Source organism: Thermobia domestica, unplaced genomic scaffold, assembly GCF_964235325.1.
Source record: "Thermobia domestica unplaced genomic scaffold, izTheDome1.hap1.1 HAP1_SCAFFOLD_1255, whole genome shotgun sequence".
Classification (NCBI taxonomy): domain Eukaryota; kingdom Metazoa; phylum Arthropoda; class Insecta; order Zygentoma; family Lepismatidae; genus Thermobia; species Thermobia domestica.
In genome coordinates, this window is record NW_027656965.1 from 22,135 (window position 1) to 48,000 (window position 25,866).

A 25,866-nucleotide genomic window follows, 5' to 3' on the forward strand; every position below is an offset into this window, starting at 1 on the left:
GAAAAGGATGTAAATACTAATCAATCAATGCATTATAGGTTTGATCTTTCAAGAGACACGCCAGTTCAGTTGAGAGGAAGCGCTTTTATTTTCTTTTTTCAGGGGCGACTCTGAGATGTACTCACAGTCACGTACCTTCCGAAATACGAAGAAAAATAATTACGAAAAAATATGGATATATTTTTCCTGTATATGAATGAGGAACGACCGAAGAAAAAAATAGTTATTTTAATTCGGAGTCTGCAACTCTAATGTTTATGAGCTATTTAAGAACAGTCTAAGTCGTGATAGTTATTTTACTCTGTGTTCACGTGTTCTGGCATGGCTCCTTCTAGCAATCGCCTGTATCACAGAAGAGCCCTTTAAACGATTGCGCTTACGTACAATGGAATCACACATTTGTCGTGACGGATAAAAATAATCCGTTTCGGTTTGCCGACGGGACCCCGGGAGAAAAGGAAATAGGGCTCTGTGGCTGTGGTAACTCACTCAACCCGAACAAAGTGAGATAGCTTTGTTCTACTTCTCGTACACTCACAAAAGAACGACTTATACCAAATATGAGAATAATCCACAGTAGATTTTGAATCATTGTTTGTTTCTTACTCTTATATTCAAATTATTATAAAGCAGAAAAATACTATTTTAGTGCACGTTAGAATTTCGGAATTTTATACCACCTGATGTATGTTTACGTATTGTATTTTCTTTGCAAGGATTTAGGGAACGAATGATATTGTAAGTTATGTGATGCTACTTATCAACTACTAGCCAGCCACGTGCTACTTATCAACAAAAGCAGACTACACTTTACCTCATGTCAGATGTTAACGAAGTATGAAGGCGTCATTCTACAGCCGAGGATCAACGGCGGTCTTCAAACATACTATATAAATGGAGAATCAACAGGCACTTCTAGGTCAGTCTATCCCGAAATTGACCACTTACCACCTCTCCTACTCTGTTTGGCTGCTCTGGGCCGTGGAATGCATCCTATATCTTTTACTCTGTTCGGCTGCTTCGGGCCCAGGGATACCTTCACAACCACATTCTGTTCAGCTGCTCTGGATCGTGGAGTGCTCCTTTAAATGGCCCCCCGCTCTGTTCGGCTGCTCTGGGTCGTGGAGGACTTAAGTCAACCCATTTTGTTCGGCTGAATTGGACCGTGGAGCGTCCTTACGAAAAATCTCACCTGAACCATACAAGTTGGAGAAGACAGAAATTAAAGACTCAACCGCGTCTCTGAGTACTATTTTAGTAACATTTATTGAACTTAGAAAATATTAAAGATTTCATAAATTGTCTGCCCTACCATCCCTGTACCAGAAAACTTGCAATATTCTTGATTTAGCGCTGAAATGTGGTTGTGAAAGCAAACATGCAAAGCCACAGACAAATACGTAAGGGTTTCGTTTTAATTCAAAATTATAAAATAACAATAAAAAGAGAATAGTCAATTGTCAAGTCACGTTGGGTAGGTTTAAAGCGGACAAAACCCGCGGGAGGACAGTAAATTCTGTTCCTGGTTGACTTTGAGAACTTCATGCATATTTTAAAGCTTCTTCATGCACTTTTTTTTTTGGTGTATTTGTGTGTGTAAACTCGACTTCGGCATGGTATATTGGTACGATTCCCGATAGGAACGCACGTGATTTCGAGTCTTAGTTAAACAGTCGATCTACGTCTTTGTGCTGAAAATGAATGGTCGAATGAATTACTCATTTGCTTTAGAAACGATAAGGATTGAATACATATTTGTTTCAATGCATCATAAAAATATTATTGGTCTGTATTTTAGAAGTAAATACATAAATATATGATAAACAGAGCTAGTTAACTTTTCACTGTTACTTAGTTTGTGTTAATGGGTATGTAAACGAATGATTTTTACAAACTCGATTGAAAGAGGGGCTTGATGGCTCAGTGGTAGAGCGCTCATTTCAAGTTCGCAGATTCCTATCCACGGAAGTTTGTATTGGACAATATCATATCCGTGAGTTTTCTCTGGGTTTTCCTGTTTCCTCCCACATTCTCCACCAATCATTTCATAATTCACTTTCATTAATTTATCCATCTCTTGTGGGCTAAAGGGTAGTACCATGAGATGCGAAACTAGAAATTTCATTTTATGTACAGAATCGATTGAGAAAATTCAATTAAAGAAATAGGTTGAGTTGTGTTGCAACTTCAATTGTTTTCCTCTTCTTGGATAACTAGAATTCATTGTGCTGAATAAAGTAGGTAAAGTTAAGTTAAATAATTCTTTATGTGAAACATCAGTAGAGGTCCCAAAGGTAGGGAATGATTTTGCAATGCAGAAAGGGGAGGAGGAGATGCAAAGCCAGTTTCACGGCCATTGTCGATGTAACTTCTGTGTTAGAACGCTAGAACCATCACTGTTCGTGGTAATGCGTGTTTTGTTAGACACATGAGGCTGGAAGAGTATTTTGTGGATGCGAATAGAAGAAAAGACTTAAAAAGTCAATGTAGAGTGGGTGACTACAATGATGATGTGATGTGGCCAAAGCGCTTGCGGTCTGCATAGCGATCAGAACATAAGTTTTAATAAAACATGTTTGTATGAGATGATTGTATTGTTCCATGTTAGCGAAGTTCATATGATGTTATTGTGGTTGAAACTGTGTTTAGATCTTTCTTTTAAATGTAGAACGATAGGCTGAAAGGAGGTGGGCTAGACGGAGGCATATCTCGAGCCAAAAATACCTCGAAAAGTGTTTTGTCACGCGTATGATGTAATAAATTCTTACAGACAGATATTGTGTCGCGAGGCCAAGGAACTAGGATAATTCAAATGGTACCAAATCCCCAAGACGACCGCTATGTGGCTCTTAAGTGCTATGCCCCGCCCCACCTTATCCGGGTGCCAACTATCTTCAGAGTTCATTGCACATAAAGGTGACTCTACACTGTCTCGGAGCCTGCACAAAAGATATCTTTTTTTCAGGGAAGGCCTGTATGCCCATAACTTCCAGCACAAACAAGACTCAGTCTGAATGTGGTATCGTGAATGCTTCCAGGTTTACAGGGTAGTCAAGGTTCAGCCTATAGACTGGTGTTCAACATCTACTCATCGTGTGACAACTGAATACAAGATTTCAGTCATCGAACATTAGAAAAAGGAATCGTTATAACAGTGATGGTTTGCTGGTGTGATCGATATTCGCATCAAATCCACATCGTTGAGGTTGGTTCTATGATTGCTCGGAGATATAATGAAGCAGTGTGTGCGGCAGTTTCAGGATGCTGTTGATTCCAAATTCATTTTCGTGCTTGTCCAAATAGAATTACTAACTTCTTTTTACCGCTAGGGCCGCGGTGGCTCAGTGGTAGAGCGTTCACTCTGGTGCTTAGGGTCCCGGGTTCGATCCCAGCCCCCGCCAAGTGAACTTTGTGGTGGACAAAGACCGTGTGCGTGGGTTTCCTCGGGGTTCTCCCGTTTCCTCCCACTTTCTTCATTCCATCATTTCATTCATTACTCATTATCACCGTCTCCTTTAGTCTAACCGGCATAACCGTGGGACGTAAAACTCAAAGATTTCGTTTCATTTAGAGTTTCTTTTGATCGCTGTTTTTTCTTGCTTATCTATTAAGAAATATCAATATTCCACATAAAAAATCCACACGGCAGTCTTCTTCAGGATCAATTTATTTCTTTTTAACCTGGATACCTATCAACTCACGTTTTTGTGTCTACCTTTTTGCATTATGCTATGAAGAAAATTAAGACACCACAGTATCCAGAAAAAGCTGGATTTCATTAGTAATTATATGGACTTGCTAGTTTGTTTAAATACAATGGGTACGTAATATAATTTCATTTAAAGATAAAAGAGAAATGGTAAGAGAAAATAGTTAAAAAAATCAGCATGTCTTAATTGAAAAGTTTGACCAATTAAAGAAATATTAAGATTAGCGTTATTGGTCTCATTTTTTATTTTCTTTTAAGGTCTTTGAGGAAAAAGATTCGAGCTGAAGAACTACTAAAGACGTCATCGCTTCCACCTTCAATGGCAGCTAGAGAGCGACTTGCTAAAGCCAACTCGCGTTTAGAAACTGAAGAACAAAAAAGACCAAAGTCTAAACGGAAAAAGGTCAAAATTCCGAACTACAGACGTTCTCATGAAAGACTAAGAAGGGATTTGGAAGCAAGGCTCTGTGAAAACGTAACGACTGTGCCAAGACCTTTTTATTTAAAGACTGCTGAATTGAGTGCCAGAAAGGTAATTTATAACGCTGTAAATTTTATATATCGTAATGTAGTTCATAACGCTGTGAACCTTATATATGGTAATGTAGTTTATTATGTGTAAATTTTCATCTTATTTTTTTTTATTTTTATATCTTTCTGGGCTCAGAAATTAATTTAAAGTATTATAAAATGTTCGTTAAAATACTTAATGAAAATTAATTTGAAATTAAATTTTTCGTAAAATTTATAGAATATAAAGTTTCAAAGGCTGGTATAATATTGACAGAGGAGCATAAGATAAATGTTGAATAATGAAGTATAGGTAGTATTTTCCTAAAGCTAAAATTCGTCTCTTTTGATTCGGACATCCGTTGCAGATTAACAGGATCATTGATGTAAGTTACCGTACTCTTATGACAAAGTAATGATAAGCTTCATTTTATCCTATATTATTCTGTACTATATACATGTCACGTAATTTCGTGACTTGCATTATAAGGTAGGCATTTCACAGCTACTCCAGTTACTCTGTCTCTAAATGATCGTGTTCGATAAGGTTCAAGTCGGAGAATTGAGCGAGACAAAGGAACTGCTGAAGTTGAACCTGATGCTCCTTAAATCATATCTGAGCAGATTTTGCTGTGTATATTGAGAAATTGCCATCACGGGGTACAGCTTCAACCATTGAAAACATCTAGTAACCTAAAATCACGACGATTAATCTTTTAAGGGCAATCACAAAACCATAGGAATACTATGAATTTACAACTGATCCAAAGTTACATATTTTTTTTACCCGAGTGTACAATGTATTTTAACTAGCAATTATTTCGTGGTAACATTTCTCATTTTGTCTGAAAAACGCAGAAGCTAAATCATTAATTCTCTCATTACTTATCCTTTTCGCAACAAACTACCTTTTATTCAAGAGGCTAGCCAGGTGCTTCTCCAGATGTTTGTCGCCACCTTACTCTTGATAAGACACAAAAAGTGTATGGGAACAACAACATTTTGTGAATCCCAAAGCGTAACTGGGCAGAAAACCAGAGGAACGTAACATTCAGAATTGTCGGTTTCTTTTTATTTTTAATTTATTTTATTTTTTTATTTATTTTTTTATTTTTATTTATTTATTTATTTTTTTTTGTGTGTGTATCGTTAGCCAAAAACATTTATCCACTCCTTACATTTTCCATTCTAGTCAGTTGGAAATATTTATAGTCGACTATAAACCATGAGAAATCTTTGTTCGATCTTTTCTCAATGAGGTAAATGCACGTAGTGATTTTCAGTGTTGCTCAAACCGAGCATATCTGCCTAAGGGTGATTCTATACATTCATATATTGATTTTCATTCGTCTACTAGTAACATCTTAAAGGGGCTAAATACCAGGATTTTCCAGTTTTACTGATAACGCCCAAATCCAATGCTGAGAAATTTGTGTTTCGCAGGGAGAGTGTATCCGTGTACTTCGTCGATACAGCAACCTCGTTAGGTCAGGCTTTATGTTGCCTATTGAATATAGCGCAATAGCGCTCAACGTTTATATTCTATACAAATAATATAGTGAAAACGCGCTAAAACGGCAGTTATGGTTTACCATTGCAGGGAAAGTTGAATTGTTTTGTGCGTTGTTAGCCGGTAGTGAAATCGCTGTCAAGCTGTTAAGGCAATTGTGGTAGTCCAACAACTTATCTTCAAGCTGCTTGGTTGGCTTGTAGAATTATCATAGCAAGGAGTGGAATGCATCGTAGTCTTGAATTATCACCGATCTCCCTACGTCAGTGACCCCCTAAGTTAGCCTCCCTCCCACTTGTAAAGTAAATGTCAGTGTGCTTAAGTGATTCAAACTATGAGAATACTAGTAAAAGGGCATCATAATAGTGATAAAAATTTAAGTGTTGTATCATTCATAATCTTAATATCGCGCCTAATGCGTGCAAATGTTTATGTCTTACATTTTCATATATCGTTTTTCTGGAAATATACCATAAATATTCAGTATTCAGGTAACGTATCGGAATTCCTTTTATATGGTTTTTGACATTTTTCATTACCTCCTACATCATTGCATGTACGATATTTACCGGTTTGAACAGGAGAAAATCTTAGCCTCTCCATATTTAAGATTCACATCGAGTTTTTTCATCTATATTACGAGTATTAAAAATACCCAGTTATCTGATCACTCAGGATATTCTTTGAATTTTTCTTCTTTCCTTTTAATATACTAGGTTCCCGAACAAAGACTACCTTAATTGAGGTATGTAATAATTACTACTGTTCCAGACCAGATCGTAGTTTTAAGGATACCAGGAGTAACTGAATTTGACGCTTATTCATCATTCTTTTTCCAAGGACGACTGGGAAGTAGTAAACGATCACAAAATTACGTCTGACACCAACACAGAGCCCGCCATGTTGAACAGTAAGAAGTAAGGAATTCGGATAATATTCCTCTTTGGGAGTCAGATAAACACAATCTGTTGATGAAAAGAAAGAGAACAATGACTTACTAGACCATATTACTTCTTCGAATCATCGTTTTATATGTTTCATCGTCTTGGCACCATATTTTTCACACTACCACATTGGCAGCGATAGTAGAAGTTTCAAAATTGCAACTCAACCATAAATGTTGAGGTTATGTATCTTACATTGGCCTGTTATTGTAGTTCAGGGTGCAGATTGAGTTCTGAAGTCAATTGCGTCACAGATCCACCGTTCTTTGTGACAGTTTTCTTCAACATTCGGCGATTCCTTTCTCGATGAAAGTAAAAGCATGATTTCAGTCCACTGTTACTCTTTTCTGATGATGTCTTGAACGGGTTCTGTATGTCGTCATCACCTTGGACATTTGCTCTCGATACACATAAACTCTAGCAATTATGGATAAACTTGCTCCAACTAACCTGACACTCACAGTGGCGTCCATACAAGGTTTATTTGTTATAATACTTCATGGAAGAGTGTAAGAGGAATCCACAATTCCCGCGACAATTAGGCATTTAGTAACTAAGACAGTTCTTATGTGCAGTGAAAGGTAGATAAATAAAATCATCTATATCGGCCGGATGCAAACTCTACTTGATCAGACATCAATAAAGATGTAGGCTGAAAAAAAGTGATTGTGTGGTGCGATATATAGATACATCAGTTGTAGCCTCCATGTTCGTCGACGGAACATTGAGTTGAGTTGAGTTGATTTTAGTTTAGCGTCCCTTTCAGCAGCGAGGCTATATGAGACGTGGACCTACTGATTAACGTGGAATCCGAACCACATGAGCTCCCGTCGGGAATCGAACCCGGGTCTCCCACGCCAAAGGCGCGTACGCTAACCGCTTAGCCACGGAGGAGCTCAACGGAACATTGAGTTGCCATCACATTGTCCAAGTACGTGTCTCCTACTACTCTGATGAAACTGAATTTATTACTTTTTCTAGCATGGTTGTGCACTTCTGCACTTTGCTTTCGAAGTCCGACAGTTTTTGAATGACAGTCCTGTTTACTAAATCAATATTGCTGCCTTCTTTAATTAATATATGTAATATCTTTTTTTTTAACACATAAGATCCTCTTTAAGTGTATGAATTCAATAACACACAAAGAGTAAAAAAGTGAATTGCTGAAAGTGAAAGAGTGTGACGATGTCTTAACCACTACACTACCCAGCCCGCTTCCCAGAACAGCCACACACTCTCTCACTCTCTACTTAGTAGCTAGGCTGTGGTATAACCCATGTGGTCTGAGTAGAGAGCACCGGCTTCAGGAGTGAAAGAGTGTGTGGTTGTTCTGGGAAGAGGACTGGGTAGCGTAGTGGTTAAGACATCGTCACAGTGCGCCGAAGATCTCGGGTTCGAGTCCCGATTCAGTCATTCACTTTTTCACTCTTAATAGATAATTACATTAATGTAATTGTTACGTTAGTATTTAGTTTACACACACACACACACACACACACACACACACATATATATATATATATATATATATATAGTGGCGGATCCAGAATATGATCAAGGGAGGGGCTAAACCATAGTTTGCCGCTTTATCCAGTGTAAAACAGGATTGAAGTCCATTTTATCCAGAGCATACCTGAGGGTCAAGGGGGGGGGGGTATAGCCCCCCTTGGATCCGCCCTTATATATATATATATATATATATATATATATATATATATATATATATATATATATATATATATATATATATATTAATGTTTATATGCTTTCTAAAAGTACTGGAGAGGTTTGAGAAATGCCTTCGGGTCTCATCCTAAACGAAGGGAAAATCCCAACCTACACCTCCTCGAGAGAGAAAGTGGGCAACTTCTTAGGCGGGAACCAACAGACTCACGGGACAAGGAATCAACGTCCGCCAGGTGCCAGCGGCCTCCTCGGACGGCGGGTGAGCGGGTGGAGGTCAGGACACCTTGTCCTTAGGAGAGGAAATTGTCTTAACAGGAGAATGAACCACAAGGTGGTCAACGGCATGGAGATGTGGAAAGGAAATGGGAATACTACCACATTATCTTTTTCTTCGGAGGAACGAAGGAGGAGGATAAATATAATTGTGTTCCTTCCTGAGGTAAAAGATTCCAGAAGTAAAACAGTCTTCAGTTCGGATCTCCGGGTGGGGATTACTCTGGGAAGAATCATCAGAGGCGAATATAATAATAATATTTTCTGTTTCAGCATAGGAACCTCGAACATACGAACTTCACCACGTGCGGGTAAAGTTGAAAATTTAAAAGTGGAACTGGGTAAATGTAAAGTTAATATTGTAGGCCTGAGTGAAGTGAGATGTTCAGAAAAGGTGAAATAGTGTCGGGAAATAACACAATATTCTGTTTTGACGTTAAGGCCGAGAATGGTATCGCGATAGCAATGAAGAACGAAGGAGCAAGAAGCGTAACCAAAGTGGAATGCTGCAGTTACCACTTGATGCTTGTAAAAGTAAGTGCCAAATTAGTGGATATTGTGATAATACGAGTGTATATACCAACAACCAACCATGATGACAATGAAGCAAAAGTAATATATGGTGAGATTAGTGACATGGAAGAAAAAAGGTCAACGCAATAGTAATAGGTTTCAACAGGGTAGAAGGAAAAGGAGCTGTCAATAAGGTGGTGGGACTAGGTAGAAAACACGCACAGGGCCAAATGCTTATCGACTTATCGACATGATATGGTGGTGACGAATACGTGGTTTAACAAAAGAAAAAGCAAGCTGTACACGTGGACAAGTCCAGGGCATAAGAAATGTTACCAAATCGAGTAAATTTTTGTTAAGCAACGTTTTGGAAATAGTATACGAGACGTGGAGATTCTATCGGGAGCGAACATTGATTCGAATCAGAATCTCCTAGTGGCGGAAGTGCAAACCTGGTTAAAGTCAATCAAGGAAAATGGGGGGAGAAATCGAAAATGGAACTTAGAGCGATTAAGAAGTAAGGACAGTGATGTGAAAGAAGAGATTGAAGAAAAATTCTGTGCAGTAGACGATATGGTAGGCAATGTAGACATATTCCACAATAACATTGGCAGGGTGGAAAGAGCACGAGAAATCATGGATAACTGAAGCGATGCTTAAAAAATGGAGGAACGCGGAACTGCGAAAAGCACGACATCAAAGAATATAGAAGGTTGAATAATGAATTGAGAAGAGAGACGGACAAAAACAGAGAAAAGTACATGAAACAGATATATGAAGAAATAATGGAACTTCAACGGTGCAGCAGATATGATCTGATGTATCGGAAAGCACAAGATTTAGGAGGAAAACCTAACAAAAGTATACTTATGTATTTACTCGAAGATCAAGAAGGTCATGTAGTCAGTGACCATCAAAGAATCCTTAGAATTTGATGAAGAAACGATGGAGGGATTTGCTGAAGGAATGATGAAGAAAAAGGATCCAGTATATTGAAAAGTGAAGTATTACAAGCCATCCAAGACATGTAAAGGAGGAAAGCCACTGAAGGCGACAACACACCAGCAGATGTACCAAGACATTAGGAAACAATGCAATGAAAGTACTGAAGATCTTCCTGAGTGGAAAGTGGCCAAAGGATTTTCTTGATGTTACCACAAACACAAATTTCACATTCACTCACAACACGAACAAAGCAATTTTAATTAAACTAATTTTTATTTTTTCAGTGAAATACCGTTTTAATGTTTACAGTCTGGAACTGTTTGTGAATAATATTTCATTACTTATACAACACAAACAAATAACAATTAATTGACTCAGAGAAATATTAAAAATATATTCGAATTATTATCAGTTTCACTCGTTCATTTTACTCCATTGTTTGTTACTAAATTCCATTTCACCACCGATATCAGGTATAAACACTTCAATTTTTTTTTAACTCCCTCAGCACCTTCAGATATACTGAAAATATTTGTATTCTTCCCTGGCGTGTATAGAAACGATTCAGTATTCAGCTCCTCTCCATTTGTAAGGATGTCTAAACAGATTTTTTTTTCATTAGTAAAGTTAGACATGTTTGCATTAGCGTTTGAATTATTATTATTATTATTATTTGAGATTTTTTTTTTTTTTTTTTTTTTTTGTTAAAAAAATTTTACTGTAATAATTCTGGACGGCTTCTTGAAATTGAAAGGCTCTTATAACTTTCAGTGTATAACCTTGGTCTAATTGACGCAATTTTTTGTGAGCAACTTCACTCAATTTTGAGCTCAAGCGAAATCGACCCTTTTTATTTACATGATATAACATTTCTAATTTAAGTCGAGCAGCCACGAATACACTTCAAGTGGATCTTCGCTTTTTGAAAACGTCAGCCAGTGTATTGAATTCAACTTCTAATACAGCAATGCTTACTATTCGAAAACGTCTGATCAACTGGTGACTTGGCCAGGATGATACGCAAACAACTAGCTAAATGCCAGTAATAAAGAAAAAAATAAAATAATAAATTTGCATATAGTTGAATTTCAAACTATATAATCCGTGGGGTGCTTTATCTTTCGCCCAGCTCTGGTTACTTTTTCTTTTGGAAATAGTTTTTGTGAACTCCGGTTGTAATTTCCGTACTTTTTTTTAACACTTGAAGCCATAAAAAAAATGGCTTTAGCATGTTGGCATTTGTTTTTGCCATTCTTCCACTGTCCTGATTCTGAATTAGATATGTGTTGGCAGGTATTCTCCTCTTGATTTTTCAAGGACCACTATACCTTGGTAGGAGGGAAGAACTAACTTTATTTGTGGGAAAAGATAGTCTAGTAGTCCGCAACCAGACTTTCTGTTCTGTCTAGGAGGGATTTGGTCGTCAACCTTTGTTATAAATTTTCCTTGCAGGATGCTGTCGTCTCCGTACCTCATTTGAAGCAATCTCTATTCTCTCTCGAATTTTGTGAGGTATTTTGAATAATCCGGTTCCTCGTGAATTCCTTTTTCTTTCTTTTCTCGAGGTTCTAAAAGTCGATGCTTAAAAGGCATCCGAAAAACAAATGAGATGGACTATATCCAGTGGCGGAACAAACTTTTGAATTAATGGCAGATTGAATCAATTTTATATCCTGTGTCCAGTTTTCATGCTTGTTAGCATATATACTAAGTATTGTTTTGACATCCTGTATCATTTTTTTTTTTCACTCTTATTTTATTTCAGTCTATAAGAACTAATAAAAGCTGCGCCGTGTCTTAAGCATACTCATAGTTTTTTTTCCCCACAGTTTTCCAGCGAATATTGAGTGATTGTCAAAAATAATTTAAGAAAAAGTACCGAATTCTGAAAAGAAAGGTATCAGACAATCGAACATTGTCTTGACGGTTAATTTTCTCATGGGATATATCTTCACCAATCTGGAGAAACCATCGACTAGAACTAGACGATATTGGTGATCACCTATTCACTCGGAATCAGAGCCTCGAAATTATCGACAAATAGTAATTGGTTCGGCCTATCCACCATTCAGGATTCCATAAATCCATATTTCGTGTTTGAATTCTCCTTGTAAATGCTGCAGGGTACGCAGGCTCTGCAAAATTTTCTTATACCTTTTCTCATATTAGGACAGTAATAAATTTCCGTTATTTTCCTCAACGTCTGATCCAAGATGGATGACCTGATTCCTTAACTATATGGGCCATAACACAAATAGTGGCTTTCAAAAAATTTGCTATCCAAATTACTTCCCTTTTCTCTTCATTAATCCTTACTTTAAAAAAAAAAATAACTTTTACCAATTAAACAAATCTGTATATTAATAGCGGTGTCTGGGAACAAAAAACTTCAGATCCAAATTGAAAGTGACTATGTTTGTGACTCAATCTCTTGAACCACCCGACCGATCTCGATCAATTTTTTGACGTAGATGCAGTTCTGGCCTGGGAGTGTTTTTAGCTATTCACTGACGGTAGAACTTAGGGGATGGGGAGGAGAGGGAATTATAAAAAATAAATAAACAAAATTTAATAACCCTTGAACCAAACGACCATCTCGATCTAATTTGCAACATAGATGTCATTCATGCTTGAGATAGGATCATTCACTTTGACGGAATAGCGTAGGGCGGGGAGGAGGGGGAGATATACAAAAATCAATAAATATAAAAATAAAAGTAACCATATTCATGAGTTAATAACTCTTGAACCACCCGATCGATCTCAATCACATTTTCAACATAGATGAAGTTCGAACCTGGGAAGTTTTTTTTTTTTTTTTTTTTTTTTTAATTTCATTTTGGTTGTAGAACTTAGGGGAATGGAGGAGGGTAAATTTATGAAAATGAATAAAACATAATAACTCTTAAACCACCCGACCGATCTCGATCAAACTTTCAACATAGATAAGGTTCGGACCTGGGATGTTTTCATCATTTTACTTTGACGGCACAATGTAGAGGTGAGGAAGGGATACATATATATAAAAAATAAATCAAATTTTCAACATACACGACATTCGAGCCTGGGATAATTTTTATCATTTAACTGATCTTGATCAAATTTTCAACATACATGACATTCGGACCTGGTATAATTTTTATCATTTAACTTTGACAATGCAACGTAGGGGAGGGGGAGGAGAAGTTGATCAAATTTTCAACCACCTGACCGATCTCGATCAAATTTTCATCAACGTAGATGAATTTCGAATCTGAGATGTTTTTTGTCATATCACTTTGACGTGTAACTTATGGGAGGAGGAGAGACATTTGAAAATGATCGATATTAGTGTCGAATCTATAGTTTTTGGGGTCGCTGAGATGAACAGTGATACTTCCGATGCCGTGCCCTGCAACATGGGGAGGGGAGAGGGATATATAAAAATCACCGAAAATGACTAATATCAAAGAGTGCTTTAGTAATAGTATAAACAAAACATATTACCACTTTTCCTTAATTAACCCAGTGAAATCGGGGTGCGTCTTAGATTTGAGGACTCTTAAATTCGAGTAATTATCGAGAAATTTTTAATTAAAGATATTACTAACGTGTTATTAAAACTACTTTGCTAGCCATAAATATTTTAAATTTTGTTCCATATTCAATCATTCAGACAACAAAGCGCAGGACGTGTAAGTTTGCTAGTTTTATTCTCTGTAGTTTCCGCTTCAGTTTTGATAAAACAGACAAGGTAGCCCCATTAATATAATTAAATAGCTTAGATAAAAATATACCTTTGCTCTTTAACTTCACTAAATCTCAGACTAGAAATTTTCAGAATTTTTTCTTCTTCGGATTCTACAATCATGCAAAAAGGCAATTCGGAAAGAAACTTTTTTTTTTTTTTTTTAAGAGAAAAATAACTGCACTTACGAGTAAACTCGTTCTTTTTTCTTTCTTCATCTTCTTCAGAAGCTCACGAGAAAAACTCATGCAAAATGTCCACCACAAACTTACTAACCTCGGATCGAAAAGAATCCTTCGCACCGTTGAGCCACCTTTCCTCACTTATTTATAAACGTATCATAAATGAAATTATTAATAGTGATTGGTTGCGAAGGGTTCTGATGCGCAAAAAGACACAAATAAACAAATATCCCAAATTTTTGCAAATGTCAGTCGATTTAATAAACCACATGAAAGTTGTTTAGCATTCTGTGCCCTTACGTAGAAGAAACTCTGTGAAGAACGAGTATCATTTTTTGTCGTAGCTTCCAGCAACGTGAACATAACTTTTGTAAGCTTCTGCTCAATCAGAAATAATTCCTCCAATTGGCTGTCTAGCGAAGCACTCATAGCATCAGTCATTTTGGAATCATTGCCGTTTTCCTTCACGATCATGTGCTAACATGCTGGTTTATGTGTGTGATCCCAGTTTCAATCCCCAGCGAGAATACTTGCTAAAATGCAAACGAGGAAGTGTTTCGGATTCGACTTTGTAAACAATACAGGAAGATCTGCCTTTATGTTGGAATTTCGAAAATTCCAGCCGGAAAATACGAGTGAATGAGGCAGCTTCAAAACCTGTATAATTAGATATCATGGTGTTTTGGACGGGCATCTAGAGAAGTATAAATTGCAGTGAAATCACTTAAATAATTTCCTAGTCATTTTTCTCTGGATGGTTTTTGGGCTAATTAAGTCTATAAAATAAAATCCAGTGATTGTGTTTTCCTTTAGGTAATAGCCGATGAAAATATTTTTGGCATTCGAAAACACAGAGGGTATCACTATATCCTAGGTTTGGATCTTGAGTATTTTGAGTGTTGAGAGTAAGACTTTTCACGTGTATGCTTCATTGTATAAACTCGTGAAACTGATGCAGCTACCTCTCAATCATAGTTAAGAATTTCCGATAAAACTTTGTTTCATAGTTGTGTTCACTTAGAATATCTTTGAGTAATCATTTCATTTCTTCTCCTAGTCGAGTATGAGTATTTTAGACAGGCAGCGTATAAAGATATTTACTTCTTAGAACTATTTTTGAATAATTAAGTCCATATTGCTAGTTGCCACATTGCAACTAGCAATGTGTAGTGTGCAAGATTATGATTATGGTAACGTTTATTGCTTAGAGAACCGAAAAACACTATCACAGCTAGTATGCTGGGGCTCAAATTTATCCGACACAAAATCTGTCAGTAGAGTAAATATCTAGTCAGACATTCTCCAAAACTGATAAGATAGAATATGCAATAACAAGCCAACAATCGTACTTCAGTTACACTTTCAACTGAGATTACATCAAGAAATACCTACCAGGACTTAACTCTATTGACAGATTTCGCGAGGGAACAATTTGAACATAAAGGGTTAGTCTAGACTGCTGATTTTTTTTTAAATTATAGCCAAATATAAGGAAGGTAAATGCGCCCTGTCGCCCACTACTAAGGTTTTATTGATTTATTTTTAAGAATTGCAAAATAGCTTGAAATTTCAAATTTCCTAATTTTGAGCAACTTTAGGCTTTCCGGAACAGTAAAGAAGTATCACGTTAAATGTGTGAGATTTTATTTTATTTTATTTTATTTATTTATTTATTTATTTATTTTTTTGTAGCAGAAGGTCACTCCACCAAAGAGAACTAATATTCGTAAAAAGTTGGAAGGGTTTTATTTCTCAAGAGAGCTGCAAAATAGAAAGAAAGAAAAATGTTTGTGTATTTACTCTTAAAGGCATTGACGTACTATGGGTAAATTTATTAATTTTGAATTGTTTTCGCAGTCTTCACGATCACTGTCTCCTTCTCCAAGCGTGTCCCCTTATGAGCTTCCACTTTACCATCATGAGCGCGCAAGGTCTGCTTCTGCAGTAGAATTTTCTGGAAATAGGAATAATTTGGCTTCAATTTTGCGAATGCAAGCAGTAAGGTAAGTAAGTAATACAGAAGCACACTGTAATTGTCATATAAATAAACAAGTACTCGTATAACATATAAAATAATAATAATAATAATAATAATAATAATAATAATAATAATAATAATAATAATAATAATAATAATAATAATAATAATAATAATAAAGTACGTGCCTAATAAGCTTTATAAAAAAAAGTACTCGTATGATCTGATTATTTTGGTGTGGGGTCTCCTTTTGCGTCCAAAACAGCTTGGATCCGACGTGGAATGGACATATACAGCTCCTGAATCGTGGTGTGTAGAATTTTGTACCATTGTTATTCCAAAACATGCTCGAGTTCCTTAAGGGATGATGGTGGAGGGCAATGAGACCAAATACGCCTTTCTAACTCAGACCACAATGGCTCAATGATGTTTAGATCTGGTGATTGTGGGACCCGGAGGAGGTGTGATAACTCCTGGTCATGCTCCTCAAACCATGATTTCACCGTTTTTGCAGCGTGACAGGGCGCCAAATCATCTTGGTAGATGCCATCACCACCAAGGAACAATATTTGGGCCATGGGTAGAACCTGGTCCCCCAAAATGGCCTCATACGCCTTAGCATTCATCATTCGTGCAGGGCTATGATGGGACCTGCAGAAAACTACGATATCACTGCCCATACTGTAACAGAACCACCTCCATGCTTTAGAGTTGGGAGCAGACAGTCTATCATAGGCCTGCGATGGTGTTCTCCATACGTAAACACGACCGGTTGCTGGAAACAAGGTGAAGGTCGATTCATCGGACCACATTACGTGTTTCCAGTGCACATGAGTGCACGCCTTGTGGTCCTTGCACCACTGGATACGCCTCTTTCCATTTACTGCTGTGACCAGGGGTTTGGCGATAGCGGTCCAGCCATGAATTTTCATTTTATGAAGTTCACGTCGCACTATTTTCTATAAAACGGGTTCTGTAGACCGGAATTGAGTTCAGACGTAATTTTCATTGCAGTGGTCTTCTTTTTAGCTGCTACAATCCGTTTTAATGCCCTCCGGTCCCTATCTGACAGGATTGTCTTTCGACCACTGTTGTGCTTTGCATACGTCGTTTACCCATGAATTGTGTATGCCCTCGTGACATTGGACACAGTGCCTTTCGATATCTCCACAATGTTCGCCACTGTTGCCATTGAAGCTCCAACCAGACGGGCACCAACGTTAATGCCTCTTTGGAAGTCTGTCAGGTCGCCCATTTTACCGCACCACTTTCACACCACGGCACCCACACGTGAACTGGTTACTGCTGACGGAAGAGGAAGATCCACATGACACATTGAAAACAAAAAAAACGATCGGCAACCGCAACGCGTGTTATACAGTGGAGGGCCAAACTTACGTGTCCTGTATGAAGTGTTTTTAGATTTTTTTGTCCAACCCCTTTATATATAATATGTATGTTCGTTCATATACCCAAGAATTTTAAGTAAGTTTAAGTGAGATAAGAAAATAATATATTGTCTTATATAATATATTTTCTTTAATATTGATCGTTTAATTCTGTATTTTAGCAATATTACTAACTCTGTCCGATTAGTAATACATAGTATGCACATTCTTTTCTATTCACATAACCATGTCCAAATTTACAGGGAGAAGGTTGTAATTGTTTCTTCTAAATACATCTTTCAGCTTCTATGAATTATGGCACTCATGATATTGAATGACAATACTAGAAGTGGAAGGTTTACAGATCTGGGAATTATATCTTTGTTTTGCGTTTTTGCAAGTTGTTAGCAGATGTGCACATACGTATAAACCTACTTGGAAGATTGAGTGCTAGGATAGGATTTTAAGATAATTGTCAAGTGATGTAAGAGTAGAGGGTTTCCATGAATAACCAGAAGGTGGAGAAGGAGGAAGGTGGAGGTTTCAATGTAGTGAGGAAAGAAGCTTTTAAATTGAAAATATTACTATTAATGTTTTACGTAATCTGGATAAACCGTTCTTGAGTCAAAATATCAGATTGAAGCTGTGACGGTGTCGATAAAGTTCAAATATTATAGGAATTATTGGATTGATAACTGTGCATGACTCTAGATTAAGATGATTAGGAATTACTGAGAAAAGTTTTAGGGTGAAGAGTTGGACAAGACAACTTAAAAAGAGTTTGTCATAAAATGTAGTCAACAGCCCATCATATTTGTTGATTTAATAGTAATGCTAAAATTATTGATATTGTTTGGAATATAGTTGTAACAGGACTGGAATGAATTCAATTATAGAAGTATCTTTGCACTCAACATTCAAGTCTTCCATAAAAGACACACAACATTTCAAGTCTACTCGTGGTTTATTATCAGGCGTATGATGGAACGGATAAAGAACTAAGAGAAAAAACTAAAGAAGAAAAGAAAGAAAGGAAAAAATCCTGTAGGTAGTTAAATTTAAAATGTCGAAATTCATCTCGATAGATGAACTTTTGTTATTCCCGTGTGGTCATTGTATATAACATCAAAATGGTTGAAATTGAACATTCTGTGTTCAATACTGTGACTACACGAAATGAGATCTACTGCGGTATGGGATCCAAACTGCTATTGGGATTAGTATCTGTATCAAGTACTCGCGAGGTAGCTCGGTCGAAAAAGTGTAAAAAGCTTTCTAGGTCAACCATTCTGAGTGAGGTTATCCTAGGATTTTCTCATTCACATCGGGCAAATGCGTGGAAGGTATCTAACATAATGGTCCCAAACCTCTTTCTTCCTTTCTAAATTCCTCGAATAGTCTGATCGCCGAGGGATGTCATTGACGGGCTAACATAGCTACAGATGCCGAAAGACCAGAAATCTAATTCCTAATCTTAATCCCCGTATCAAGTGCCTTATCGGGAATTGAACCCGGGATTACATGCAGAGGAAGTTCGCATGTGATATTATTGATGATAATTATTTCCGGTGTCAAGAATGTTTTACATTCATTCCGATATCTGTCTCAGTATAGTTCGTATTTATTGTTTTCAAGTATTTATTTATTTTATTTATGACTTCTTTTACGTGGCGAAGTTAAGGCTCTGCAGCCTTCTTCGAGCACTTAACCACGTGCATACATTATTTATTTTTTAAAAAAGCACCAATACATAGAAAATATTAACAATTACAAAAGAAAAGTTTTGAACCACATAAAAAAACAATATACTACTTAAGTAAAAAAAAAAATGGTTAAGCACTTCAAAAACAAAAATTGAAAAATAATATACAATAGAGGAAACAAAAATAACATGGAGAAACCTAAAATTGCATATTGCGGTACTAGAAGTATGAATATATAAGCTGTACAAATTAACATAGATTACCTATTGGTTGTGTGTTCATATGTGGGTTATTAATAATCTGGTAAAACGAAGATGCCTCATGTGCTACCAGTATCCTTATCTTTACTTAAGAGAAGGGAATTTACAGATATTTTTAAATTTGGCAACTGTGGAAACGTTGTGTATTAATTGAGGTAAACTGTTCCTGTGAAGGATTTTGAGTATGAATCAGAATTGTGACTGGGTATGGAGAGCAAGAAATTATCTTGTGATCTTGTGCTTCTAGTATGAAAGTCTGATAAATATAAAAATCTACGGGCTAGATACGATGGTTCTGACGTAGTAAGTATTTTGTATAATAGGGTAAGATTATGTAAATTTCTTCTTCCAACACGTCAGCCATGACAGTTTTTTATAAAAAGATGTGAGATGTTCCCTGTAAGTTATATTGAAAATAAATCTAATGCAGGTATTTTGCACTCTTTGCAAGCGCTTTGATTGATTTTCTGTTAGATAAGAATAGACTGAGTCGCAATAGTCAAGATGTGGGAACACCAGTACCTTGACAAGTTTGATCTTCAAAGATATTGGTAAGAAATGTCTTAGTCGATTTAACGTATGTAGGGCACCAAATGCTCTCTTACAAACTTCATTTATTTGATCTGACCAGGAGAGATTTTGATTTATTATGACTCCCAAATTTTTGACAGTTGTAGAAAATGGAATAACAGTATTGGACAATTTTATATTTGGGAGCTGATAGATATTAATAGAAGAAAGAATTCTTGGGGAGCCAATTAAGATGCACTGCGATTTTGTTGCATTTAATTTTAACCCATGAGCCGTAGACCAGTCGCTGATTTTGTTTAACTCAGTATTTATTTTCTCAATCGCATTATTAATATCTTGTTGGGGAAAAGAAGCATATTACTGAAAATCATCAGCGTAAATATGGTATTTACAATAGGTGAGAATTTTAGGGAGATCATTAATGTAAAGGGCAAAGAGAAGGGGACCTAGTACGCTACCCTGCGGCACTCCACTGTTGATACAATGCCATGTCGATATGTGATCCTGATTGATCACTACTCTTTGTTTACGTTCGTGAAGGTAAGAATGAAACCATTTAACCACTGATTCAGCGGTTGGTGATTTTAGTATGGTTTAATATCGGTGATTAGTTCCATATTTTGTGCTAGAAACTGGTGTATGACATTTGCAGCACTATTGTGTCTTCATAATACACCAATGAAGCCGTCATACAGCGTGAGGCTGTGATACGTTCAATCTTAATACGAGGGCTGATCAATAAAGAATGATCATAACTGAATAAAACATAATTACCTATACTAATCCTCCAAATGTTGATGGTCTTTTTCAAAATAGTACCCATTACATGCAATGCACTTGTCCCAACGTTTTTACTTAGTCATTAAAGACATAAGCTGCTGGAAGCCATTTTTGGACAGATCCTTCAAAACCGCCTCCCCAGCTTTCACCACTGCCCTTGAAGATGCGAAACGCCGTTCCCGGAGGTGTTTCTTCAAACTTGGAAAAAGAAAGAAATCACAAGGAGCTAAATCAGGGCTATATGGAGGATGGGACACGGAACGTTGATCTTTGCAAGATAGTCAATAAAATTTCTGTACTGTTCTTCGCGTATCACTTCCATGTTGCTTTATGGGAAACTGAAACAACGTGTGCTTGAACGGCTGCCAAGATCGTATTCCTGACGTCATGGCCTTCAAACTTGTTAAATCTATTCGTCATTTCTCCCAGTACACAGACGTGTTTCTTTGTCAGTGCCTTACTGTTGTATTCACCTCATAAACACTGATTATCAATCTTTATTGATCAGCCTACGTATTTTCGGAGTTTTCATCTAGTATTTTGTGCTTTGATGTGTAAATATGTTGTTTTGGGTTTACATCACTTTGTCCCAGATAGTCTCATAAAACCTACTATTTCAGAAGATATTTAACATTTCTTGAAATAGGAATATATATATATATATATATATATATATATATATATATATATATATATATATATATATATAGTTGTACTCTGTATTAGGTGGAGAGGTATTGTTATTGCATATTACGTCAAGCAGTTGGTTAGTTTCTTTTTTGTTGGAAAAGTATTAGCGAAGGTCTTCAGTCTCATTTTGATGGAGTTTTAGTATATCTTTAATACTAGTGCGTATTCCTTCTGTGTGACTCGCTCCATTGCAGCTTTTGAGTGTCTCATTCTAAATTTTGTCATTCTAGTCTGGATCATTCCTTTTAAGTTAGTTAAGTCAACCTCAGTTTATTTTATTAGACAAATGAATATATAACAAGACGTATCGCAATGTGTTGATGGCTTTAACGATGTTCTGAGGATCGCCTTGACTAGAAATCTAGAAATCTTTTTGTAGGGTGAATTTCATTATGTTTTGGTCAGTACCTCGAATCTACATTATTCTTATGTTTTTATAGTGTTGTTCTTTTAAATTTATTTTCATTAATTGTGAAATTAATAATTTCTGTGTTCATTAATTAGAATTCTTTTTGTATTTATTCAGTCTTCCTTTTTGCAGATGTGTTGATTTGTAATTATCTATTTCCGATCCCATACACATATATAACTAAAAGCTGTTTCTATTTTTAGTTGTCTGTGAAATTATTTTGAAACAATAGTGTTTGATTTTAGGTCATACAGATATAGTAGGTGATTTATTGTATATGATTCCTAAGGATGCGATGAGAGGGTTGAGAGCTATGTAGAACCAGATGCTACTAAGAAAACCGAGCTTCTTCATGGCTAAGCGGTCAGCGTACGCGCCTTTGGCGTAGGAGACCCGGGTTCGGTTCCCGGCGGGAGCACAGATGGTTCGGATTCCACGTTAATCACTAGGTCCCGTCTCATATAGCCTCGCTGCTGAAAAAGATGTTAAACTCAAAATTAACTCAACTCAAGCTACTGAGAGAATCGCCTTGAAATGTGACTCTCTGTATCTTTATTTCTCGGGATATATTTTGAGATCCTTCGTGGCTAAGCGGTTATCGTACGCGCCTGTGGTGTGGGAGACCCAGGTTCGATTTCCGGTGGAAGCTCATGAGGTTCAGATTCCACGTTAATCAGTAGGTCCACATTTCATATAGCCTTGCTGCTGAACGGGACGTTAAACTAAAATCAACTCTGGATATATTTTGTTCTGACATTGGAAAGATGAAACTTTGTGGACTATTGTTTCAGAGCTGTTTTAAAACTTGAGTGAATGGATGAACGTTTGTAATATTTCTATAAAGAGTGTGGGATTGCGCCGAAGGTTTTTAGTAGTCTTTAAATGCTACATTAAGATTTGTTTTCTAAAGTGTAGCGTGCTTAGTAAACACGTATCTATTATGATGTGGTCTTTGCATCCCTTGTCGTCTCTGCTTTTTGGTGTTCTGTTATAATTTTATTTTCCTGCAGTTAAGTTCCTATTTTCTCATCGTATGGAAGTTAGTATTTATACATCGGATGTGTCCTTGTTCTGATGTATGCGAGTATAACATCTAGTGATGTGAATAAATTTCTGCGTTTGCAATTGTTCGTATCAGAAATTCGTACTATGGCCAGATCCGGGGTTTCCAGTTTACAGATTTCTAACTGTTGGTTTACGTTTGATTTAGTTGTGCAAAGTGTTTCCATATCTTCAATAGGTTGAGATTGTATTGTTTCCTTAAGTAGTATTTTTGGTATTATGTGTTTGGGTTTTTCCCAGATCTAATTTGTGATTTCATTTTTCATTAGTTTGATATCTTTTATTTCTGTTTCTGCACCCCCACCACCGTTATTATTATTATTATTATTATTATTATTATTATTATTATTATTATTATTATTATTATTATTATTATTATTATTATTATTATTATTATTATAACAACAACAACAACAGCCATAGAGTACCGAGTTATATGCCAGTTTAAAAAGTGTTTCAGTATCACAGGTATTGGTAATAAAGTATATACGATAATATGATAGGGTTTAAATGGACAATAGTTTTTTGTAGAACGACTTTTTTAAATAAAAATTGAAAGAGAGAGTGTAATCGTTTTGTGTGTAATCCTTTCTTGTTTTAGGTATAGTAACACTTGTGTACTGGAGACTAAAGAAAAATGGAATTGTACTATATGCACAAATGAAAGAATTAGGTAATTATTTGTTTCTGGGGATTCTTGTATTCTACAGGCAATGTGAACACAACATGATAGAAAATGGATGTTATGGGATTTTACCGTACATCAAATTAATTAAACCAGTGATGTAATCAGAGGATAGTTTAAAGTTACACCTTTAAGGTATGGGGTAATAAGATGTTAGAATTTATAGCAGAAAATGCTTTTGTTACACAGAGAACGTCAGGCTAGAGAACTGGCCCAGAAGGAAGAAGAGCAGATGAGAAAGAAGGAAGCAAAGATACGAGCGAAAATTATGCGCCGGAAGCCTGCATGGAGAGCTCTCAATTATGATCTTTCTGAAGACTTGGCGTTGAGAATGGAAATTCGCCGAGAAAATGAACAGCTATGTCAGGAGGAACATGAAGAAAGAATGGAAAGAATGATGGATCGGGTGTATCAAATCCCAACGTTATTTGAGAGGCAATCTCAGGTAACAACTCCTTTGCTATCAAAACTATAAATCATAATCTTTTTATTACAAATTTACACAATTTACTAATTTTAACGAAGGGGTCAAAAAAAGTTTTCCCTTCATAGTTTTTACTTTCTACTTCTTTTCTCCTATTTGCATCTATTTCTCGTGTTTTGCTTATTGTTCATTACCATTCCCACCAGTCGATTTCAGTAGATAGTCAGACTAATTTCTGCTGCAGTTCTACAGAGTAAGAGGATGGGACTTTCACTTAAGAAGTTATATACTGTAAATGTTTCTCCGCAGTCATTCATAGTATATGAGGACGATAAGCTCTCAAAAACTTCTTATCTATGTGGTTGGGTTTAAGAATATTGTGTGTATTTGTTGTAGAGTTAGTTCTTGAGTTTGAGTTTTTGTATTTTGAGTTCTTGCGCAACAAGGTTATAAAAGACAGGATCTACTGTTAACGTCGACTCCGAACCATGATCGAGATTAGAACCCAGCGCGGTTTATGGGTGTACATATCATGCAACATCAGCACTCACACTATAGGCTGTTCCTAACACACTATCTCACCCCAAGAAAGCCGGATTGCAGTACCACGCCAACAACATGGGCTTTGTTAAGAGTTAGTGTATAAATATAATACTGACTTTCTGTTTTTCAATCAAATTATCGTTTTATTTATATCTTGTCATCTCATATATAAGAATGGTAATATTAATTCAACTCTGAGGATGAAAGTAGTAACTTACTTTCAAAACATCGCGAATCAAATACATCAAACATTGAAAACTAACAAGGAACGGACATGAACGTGTCATCCGGACATCCCAATCAAACCTAGTCCATTCGATAAACATAATAAAGATATGTTCATGCTGCATGAAAATTTAAGTGCCATGGACAACGGAGTAAGTCCCTGGGGCCCATTTACTCTGTTAGTATAAAGAAAATCGTAGACTCGCACTGAAATAGCTATTACATCAATACTGTTCGTTGGAAAGTCATGGTTTATAGTTCATTCTCTTCAGCATGAAATAAGCTTTCCAGAGGTGCTACGTATTAAGGTCCGTAAGGTTCTTGAACAGGGAAAATCGGGAAAATTCCCTCAAAACTCCCTCCTATCAACTTCGGCCCCCGGGAGAAAGCACGAAATCCAAATGTATCTCGAAAAATACTATAGGGGATAAGAAATGTTTTGTTTTGATAGACTTAATAGTAATAAGGGAAAAGGTTGTATACCAATACGCTCTGCACATACGAAACCGAACGTATGACCTGACCTATAAGGAGAACATAATATAAAAAATATAAACGCAGTACTAGTTATCCTGATATTAAGATTTGTACCACATCCTCTGTAGAATGAAGCAAGCGTTTTAAACAACAATTGTTCTACAGTTGTATTGGGATAAACCCACGTTATCCACCAACACCCCCCACTCCACGTGTCATATAGCATCGATGCTGAAAAGTGACGTTAAACTCCAAACCAATTAATACATTTCTTTAATTTTAGTTTAGTATTCATTGCACATTGTCGTGTACATTACATAGCAAACGTATACACGCATGTGTAAATATTCTTTGGTCAATAATTTCGAACGCAGAATTGTTTCTAGTAACTTAGAGTTAAGTGTTCTCTACGTCAAACAAAATTCACCTAAATTAGTCAATTTGCAGTGTTTCACGAAATATTGTCTAGGGATATGGAATTTTTCTCGCGGTTAAAATAACTAACATTAGTATGTTAGTTACCTAATAATAATATACTAATTTAGGCTGAGTAATTAATCTCATGAAGATCTTAATTAATTTATTACGTCATTTATTTCTTTATTTATCCATTCATCTATCCATATTCGTATAAAATATTGCAAATTGCGTATTTTCTATTAGGAAGCTCGAATTATCAGCTGTCTTAGCTGACTTTTTCTTAAAGTTTTAG

General features: G+C 36.3%; 1 protein-coding gene across 1 annotated transcript; it reads left to right on the top strand.

Annotated features, from left to right (window-relative positions):
- Positions 1-824: 824 nt before the first annotated feature.
- LOC145677702 (uncharacterized) lies at positions 825-23,930 on the top strand (the record flags this gene model as incomplete). The annotated part of the gene is made up of 4 exons (XM_081748115.1): positions 825-919; positions 3,968-4,241; positions 15,857-16,002; positions 23,675-23,930. Coding segments are annotated over exons 1-4 (771 nt in total), but the record flags the coding sequence as incomplete, so codon positions are not given.
- Between the last annotated feature and the right edge of the window lie 1,936 nt (positions 23,931-25,866).